This window comes from Limulus polyphemus, unplaced genomic scaffold, assembly GCF_000517525.1.
Source record: "Limulus polyphemus unplaced genomic scaffold, Limulus_polyphemus-2.1.2 Scaffold213, whole genome shotgun sequence".
NCBI classification, from domain to species: Eukaryota; Metazoa; Arthropoda; class Merostomata; order Xiphosura; family Limulidae; genus Limulus; species Limulus polyphemus.
The window spans coordinates 280,725-289,092 of record NW_013665823.1 but is presented as its reverse complement, the minus strand read 5'-3'; the positions used below and the strand labels follow the sequence as shown (position 1 = coordinate 289,092).

The following is an 8,368-nucleotide window of genomic DNA, read 5'->3' as shown; positions in this document are numbered from 1 at the left end:
AAATTGTGTGAAAGTTAGAATTTTTGTGTTATTTATCATAGCATCCACCCCACATTTTTTAAGTTCATACTCCAAACAAAGGACGGGTACCTCAGCTTGTAACGATATAAAAATATCAGCTCTTGTGTTGGAACACAAGGTTAGGTAGACAAAAGTAATTTTTACAAAAACCAAAACTAATAGTATGAATAAAACAAGTGAAATAACCTTACTTCTTCAGCATCTTCAACAGACTCAAAATAGACAAAAGCAAATCCACGGGATCTCCCACTCTGAAAGACAAAAGAAGAATCATTGCCACTTACATCTATTTAAAAAATAAAACCTTATATATTAGAACTAGGTAATTAAATCTTTTACATTCATCTGTGTCATATAAAATAATCAACTATTCAAAGTTAGTATTTCCAGTCACTACTGTTTGATTGTTTCAGACATACAAATAACCAAATTACTGCTATTATGACTTCTACTTATTATCTTTTATCAACTCATCATTGTTCAGCTTAATTGATTAGTGTCACAACCCATGAAATTAATAAACTAATCAAAATTAGTTTTCCAATTATTTCAACAATCTAAGTCTCATGTGAAAATAGTCAGTTTAATGTAATTGATTAATGAGCTCAATGGTTAATTCATTAGCTAATTCATCTAATCACTCAGCTCTATTACATATATACAGCTAGAAGCTGGGGTATTTATTGTTTGAATCACAACACAAAAATTCAGAAAAATTTACATCACTGAGATGAGTACAAAACAAAAATCAGGGAATACTACTTATACTAACCAGGCTGTTTTGTGTATATCAATAAGAGAGCTCAATGAAATATGTTTCCTAACAGGAACCATAAAGTAGTTGCAAAAACATTTAATGGTTATAAATTGTAGGAAATGTTCTTTAGTTGTAGTGCATGTGTTATACATGTATTACTGCCCACTTACTCAGATCTCTTAAAAAGTTAATGTTTTCTATTAGAATAATTTAATAACATTTGTATTTTTCACTTCATTTTGATACTCTCAAGATGCCATAAATACACTAAACTTTTAATAACAATGATAATATATTTGTTTTGTTTGTCTTGTAAGTAGGGTCATGCTGGTGAAGCCATTTATTTGTCTAGTAATTATTATCATTACTCTGGTGTAACATTACAAGTTTAGTATGTTGCCAAACAAGTTTGGCTTACATGAGCTAAAAAAAACTAGATTTAACAGTTCTCTGTTTACAGTTATTTAAAGGCAGGTGGAAAAGGATAATGGATAATGAATTTATTAGCTATTTAATGTCATTCTTTAATAAAAAGCACAAACACTGTGTGAAATTAACTCTGATAAAGTATTTGGAAGTGTTCTAACATATAAATTAAAATCAATAAAAACAGATAAACCAGGTCATTATAAAGAAAATAAAATAACACAGAAAAAGAGGTAGGTAATTTTTCTTACAAAGTTAACTAAGATGTCATCAGATATGCTGCTTTTTTTTTAGTAATGTCTGTTTTTTAAAACCCCTTTGACCATTTTTATTTAAACTTAGTGTCAGAAGCAAACTTTAAGACATAGTGATAAATTTTATAACAAACTTGAGAACATGAGTCCCATTTTTTTAAATGGGCACACCAAAGCTCTTTGGAAAGTTAAGAACATGTACTTTATTTAAGAATCTACTTTCTGTGGTCTGTTTTTCCATATGCTGGTATTTCAATAATAACCTACGAGATTTTTAAGTATTATGTTAAATAAATGTACAATTATACAATTATTAATAATGATCATATATATCATCTTAATATAGCTCACTTGAAAGTTCTTACTATTGGCTATATCACTGACAAAATTATGAAAATCATCTCATTAGCTTAATGCTCATTTGGATATGAGTGTGTGAAAACACCTAAAATGGTGTCAAAACAGGCAATTTAACATACCTGACATACTTAATTGAGATGCTGATATTCAATTATTAACCTTCATTAGGTTATGATGATTTTACACAGATGTACATGGTGAGTAGAGTCAATAATTGGGGTTAAATGTTGTTTTTTATCTTAGAGTACCAAGGCCATTTGGTCAATTGTTTCAACTGATTTCTGAGAAAATGTTGTTTTAAACATTTTTGTTTAAAAATGTAAAAGTCTGTAATTGTCACAGAATTAGACATGAGCCTGAAGTTAAAAACCGAAAAAAAATTTAAAAATTCTGAACAATACATCCTAGAACTACAACCATAAAAGCTGGGGGTCCATGGTCTACCTGAGGCCCCTGGAACCTTTGGAATATCTAGGTGCTCCGTGGTGCTAGTTCAGCATATTTTGAAGCTTACTCAAGAGTTCATTTATGAGTATGAAAGTTGAAATAAAACTCACAAAACAGCAAAATAAGTATATTTATTATGTCATCTTAAATTTTTAATCTGTTTGTATAGAACAATATAGAATGTGTATATATATATATATATACACACACACACACACACTAAATATTAACTATTCTTGTTATATAGAAACTCATAGTGTGTAATACTGCTTAAGATACACATTCTTGTTATATAATATCGAAGTGGCATATCTGCTTCACTGTTCAATAATGCACAAAAACAGTCAAGTTTACATGTATAAGTATTCAAATTATTCTATGTTTATGAACGTGCGTGTGTGTGTGTGTTTACTTATATTTACAGATACTGTCACATAAGTGATAGATTTAAAGTTTATTTTCTTTTGCTGGTTTGGTGGTTGATACTTTTATTGCATTCCTTCTACGAGACAACTTAACTTTCTTATTCACGACAAGTACTGCCAACTTAGATTTTGTTTTGGTTAGTTTCAGTTTTTCCAATTCCAATTTTACACTCATTACTCACAGTCTGGATAGCACTGTATGTATCTGTTCAGATATTACCCAGTTTGCTGACTACTATACTATTCATTGTAGACGAACTACTTTCCACTTGAAAGAAGCATGCAAGTACAGGATGAACCACACTGCCAACACATTGGTATTTTTCTTTCACCTGACCTTACCAATGATCTACACATATCTTCTTGCCATCATCTTCAGCTGTAGGAAATGCTTTCTGCACAATGCAACTTGTAGACTTTTTGTTCATACATGACTCTTTCTGGCTCTGTCAGTATATCCACCAGATTGGTTATTTTTACAAGTACTTGAACTTTACTAGACGGGCATATTTTACTTCATTTGCTAATGAGAGTTTCACTTGCAGATAAACAGCACAGCTTGACTTTACTGTAAATGCCTGACTGTGGAGGGAGTCATGCTTATTTACTTTGGCTACTAACTTGCCTATATTCAGTCCTTACAAAACGTCTACAGTTGGCAGATGATTTGCTTCACTAGCAACATCCAACATCTTCAGTGAAATTGCTTCACTGGTGGCCTTGGAAGCTAGTTTTTCTGGCTGTTAAGTAACAGAAAAGCTCCTTGAAAACTTCAAGCTGTGAGTCATGTAAGATGTGTATCACTGGTTCTTTGCCTGGAAGATGCACACATATTTCTTCAAAATCTCTAATCCAAATTAAAAGAAATGAATAATTAGTTTGGTCTCTCTGCTCTTGGAAATGATTTTTTCATAGATCTTTTTCTTTCTTGACTTTCCAACTTTTGTCAAAGATTTTTTTCTGAAAGTTTTGTCTGAATCTCCTTGATCTTCCTTCATCCTTCTGTGCCAACTTGTTTCTCCTCCAGATTGGCATTTATAATTGTATGGTAGAGCCTCTTATGTGCAGGAAGTAAAAAATCATAATAGAAAACTGTGTAGGCATCCATCAGTTTTACAGTGCTCAACCTTACATCACAGTAAGATAACCATCTTCAAACAATACAGGCAACAGGTACTGAAAACTTCATAGATACCAATTTACAAATCCTAGCCAAATTCTGATGAAGATCTGGAGACCACTTGTCATTTGTGATCATTTTAAATTTGTGTAAATAGGCTCTTAAAAATGTTCACAAGATTTCTTGGCACCATTGCAGATATAGTTACAAGAGTCACCATCAACGTAAATTAGCTGCCTGGTCTTTTTTCCTTTAATTTGCTTCTCCAGAGCATATTTTGATTTTTAAAGAATTACATAGCTGTCCAACAACACAGAAACAAATTATTTCATGGAAATTACTTTGTCTCAAACATTTTACAGAGTCCCTCAAAAAGGCTATTTTGAATAACTACTGTAAAATCAAGTGAGTTTAAATGTTGAACCACAACAACAATTTCCTTCAGAATATTAACTGACTAACAGAGTCAACATATTTTTTTGCATTTTGTACTCACTACTCATCAATATTAAAAAAAAAAAGAACGAGGTTCTTTAACTATCTAATATGTTTTCCTTGGCTTCATCTAACCTCATCTTGTAAAAAAGCACTGTGCATGACAGTACCCTAACCATCTGGCCATAACAGGCCTGGTGCACTGTTTGTGAGCCTTATGTGCACTTTTGCACAGGCTTCTTCCTTCTTCCATAGACATTCATCCTCTTCCACTGTAGTCCAGAACCTTAGATTTGCATCCTATACAAAGGGATTTCCCAGACTGGCTTATCTTGCATAACTGATTTAAAAATGTACTCAAAAATGTCTTCCCCCTCTACCCACAATTTAAGCTTAAATACACGTACAAGAGGCACCGTGTAGTAATACCTATAAAAATAATTTCTTGTAGTTATATTTTAGAAAATGTAATATTAAGAAATTAAGATTTGTCATGGAATAAAACAAACTAACAAAGCTGCTTATAGTACATGACCTTATATTTGTCAAATGTTTACTTAGATCATTACATTAAAAGAACCCCCTGACACACTAACATGGTCTGTTTAGACCCAAAGACTAATGCCAAGCCTACACAGCAGAGTAAAGGGGCTGTGACTTTTTTTCTTTTTTTTAACAATAGGCACCACTGATAATCACCATTAGCTTAGGCCTTCCTGGCATAAACTAATATTACTCAATATCTTGATGAATATGGGGATACATAGACTAATTAGGAATAAGTCACTGACATTATGGCTAATTTTACAAATTAGACGCATTCATTAGGTTCAGGACTAAATATTTACAGTAAACTTAAAGTATGACACATCACAAATATTAATAATATGAAACATAGTATTACTCCTCGGCCTGCAGTACATCTAGATCTAGGACCTACAAGGAAACTTTTATTTATATGCATTATGATCTTTCATTTTATAGTTATACAGACCCCTCTAATGAAGTCACCCAGATTACTCTCAATGAGACAATTTAGGCAATATTTTGTTGATATCAATAACAACCTTTTACTCAAGCCATACCCAATTCCATTTGTTCTTCACTGATGCACCTACTTCCTGCACCATGTTAACATCTTTCTTCACAACAATCTTGACTGGCACAGGGTTCATTGTCAATTATATTGCTATTTAGTGCATGCAATCAAGTATTTTAACAGTTAACCCTTGCACCAGTGGGATAGGCTTGCATGTTTGGAAGAACAAAAATGACATCAGCTTGGAAAACCCATAACATGGCAAACCCTCCTAGTAACCAGCAGTAAAAACAGGTCTGCCAACTGGTCACCAGAATGCAATACTGGTTGTGATCTGTGTTTCGACTGGTTTGCCTGCAGAGATTGGCTTCAAAAATATAAGCCAGTCACACTTATAACACTAAAAATCAGGTTTTGATACCTGTGCTGGGCACAGCATAGGTATTTCACGGCGTAGCTTTGTTGAAAACAAAAACTATTTAAATAAAGCTAGGAAGAAAATATGATTGTTTTTATTTTGAAAAGACAAAAGTAATAATGCTGAAAAACAAATCAGGTTCAGAAAATATGTTTTTTAAAAAAACTTAGCATTAAAAATTAATATTCCTCAATAAAATACAAAATCTTGTTTACAGAGATTATTATGCTCTCAATTCATCTTGAAATTTATCAAATTTTTCTGGATAAGAAAAAGAACTATGTATTTTCAAATTTTGTGTACATGTAAAGAAGTGAAGCAACTGCACTCAATGTACAGGTAATAGAGTTGGGTGTTTATTGGAATTTTATAAACAATTAATTGCAAGGCTCATTTATTGATTACATTTAAATAATTGATTATTCTCACATAAGGTTTAATAGTTGAAATAATTAGGAACATTAATTTTGATAAGTTGATTATTTTGTGGATCATGACACCAATGGATAAAGCTGAACAACCTTGAATTAATCCAAAATAATAATGAGAAATCAAAATGACAATATTTCAACTACTTGGACAGTTGGAATAATCGAAAACACTAATTTAGATTAGTTGGTTATTTTCTTGAAATTAATTGATTGTTTCACATAACACTGATTTCATATGTAATCAACTGAGTTAACTGAACAGCTCTAAAAGGTAGCTTAGTAATACAATATTTACAATGAGTAAATTATGACAAAAAAATAAAGAAAGAACTTTGATTACAGAACAAAGAAATAAAAAGTTTATAACTAACACCAACCTGGGCATCATATACTACTTGAACTTCTTCCACTGGACCATACTTAGAAAATACTTCTTTCAAATCTCTCTCTTGTGTATACAGACTCAAACCAAAAACACCAATACACCGAGAAGGCTCTGGATTCTCCTGCAATTATGCAACAAGCCATTAGCCCATATTTACAAAAACTAAACATAATAAACTATTTCACAAGTTCAATACAATTATAGCAAATTCTACTTCAGTGTTTTAACACAAATATTCTTATAAAATTATTCCTCCCAGCAAGACATTTTGCAGTTTTAATAAAGACTTTTTTAATCCTGTAAATAAAAAGTGAAAGATAGCATGTCTAAAACAACCTAAAATCATATAAAACTCTGTCATAATGGATTTTTGTGTGCAATACAAATTTATTAGTTACAAGTGTAAAAATTTTTTAAATAAAAAAATTATTAAGTAGGAATGAGAACACCAAAAAAGTGAGGAAACAAGGTAGGAATGAACAGGATAACATTAAAACAGTTGGTGGTTTTCGACACAGTGCAACCTCAAAGTGGATGTGGCCAATGTTCTGCCTATTCCTACTTTGTGTTTTACTTTGGAAGTTGATCCAAATATAGACTTAAATTGAGTTTTTCCAGTAACTAATCCTTTCTAAGTACTTAAAAAATTCAAAAATTTTAAAAATTAGTGGTTTTAATACTATTCTGTTGGCCCACCCCTTAACAGTCAGAGAGCTATAATGTCTGCTATAAGCAAAGTATGACTATTGAGCTTACTGTCTTACTTCCAACATCAAACACCCCCTTATAATGTCATGCATTTCGTTAGGGTCACATAATTTGATTACATACATGTATCTATACTTGGTTGCTTAAACAAAATTTACAACAGAGAAATTTAACTATATACACCATTCATTTAGTTTGAACAATTAACAGGTTACAAAAAGCATGTGAAGTAGGAATGGGTGGAATGACAGCCATGCCCACTTTGAGGTTGCATTGTGTCAAAAACCACCAAGTGTTGCAACATTATTCCACCCATTCCTACTTTGTTTCCTGACATTTTGGTGCTCCCATTCCTACTTCATAATTTTCTTTACACTTTTAATTTGTAATGCACATATTGCATGCCTGGCCAATTTCTGCTATAAGTACTACCGTACTTATGACAGTATATATATATATATTTTGGTGTTCGCATGAGGCATTTTAATACGTACATGGTAAATAAGCAAGAATCGTGTTCATACAAAATATCCCATTGAAGTAAATTTCATTAAATGTACACTTTCCTCATTTATGAGTGAACAACTCCAGATCCTAATTACAGCATTAGCAAACTTCATTACGGGTACTTGAATTTTCCACTGTTCAAACATCTAGAAACGCTTTCCCAAGCACAAAAATACTACAATAAATTTTATGTTCAATTCTGTCTTCTGATATTTAACTTAAATATAATGAAAGTAGATGTTTCAATTCAAAAATTAAAAATTTTATTTCGCTTGATATTTTAAATAAATTTTCAATATTTGGCTATGGTGTAGCTTTTAAATTTTTAAGTATTTTATCATTATTATTAAAAGACAGACAGACAACATTTAAACTACCTTTGCAAAAAAAAAAAAAGGTTTCAGATATTCAAACTTTAATACTGAAAACTAATGAAACTATGTAACATTTGATTTTCTTAACTCTCTCAACATGGGCTCGGGTTAATTTGACTGACCTCATGACCTCTTTGTACTCGTTTAAAGTCTTTATATATTTAATACTTCTAACTTTCAATATAATGTGTATATCTTCACAAAATTAAGTTAACATTATAAGTCTTTCACATGCAAAAAATAATATTTTTTAGTGAAGTA

The 8,368-nt window shown here is 31.3% G+C and overlaps 1 protein-coding gene across 3 annotated transcripts in view; it reads right to left on the bottom strand.

The window, feature by feature from the left end:
• The window catches only part of LOC106478463 (transformer-2 protein homolog alpha-like), a 62,812-nt gene that overhangs the window by 36,081 nt on the left and 18,363 nt on the right, over positions 1-8,368 (bottom strand). For all 3 annotated transcript variants that reach the window (XM_013939008.2, XM_022382046.1, XM_022382047.1), the window contains exons 6-7: positions 6,511-6,639; positions 213-272 (exon numbers count right to left, since the gene is read on the bottom strand). In XM_013939008.2, the coding sequence (XP_013794462.1) occupies positions 213-272; positions 6,511-6,639 (189 nt within the window). The remainder of the gene's footprint in view (positions 1-212; positions 273-6,510; positions 6,640-8,368) is intronic.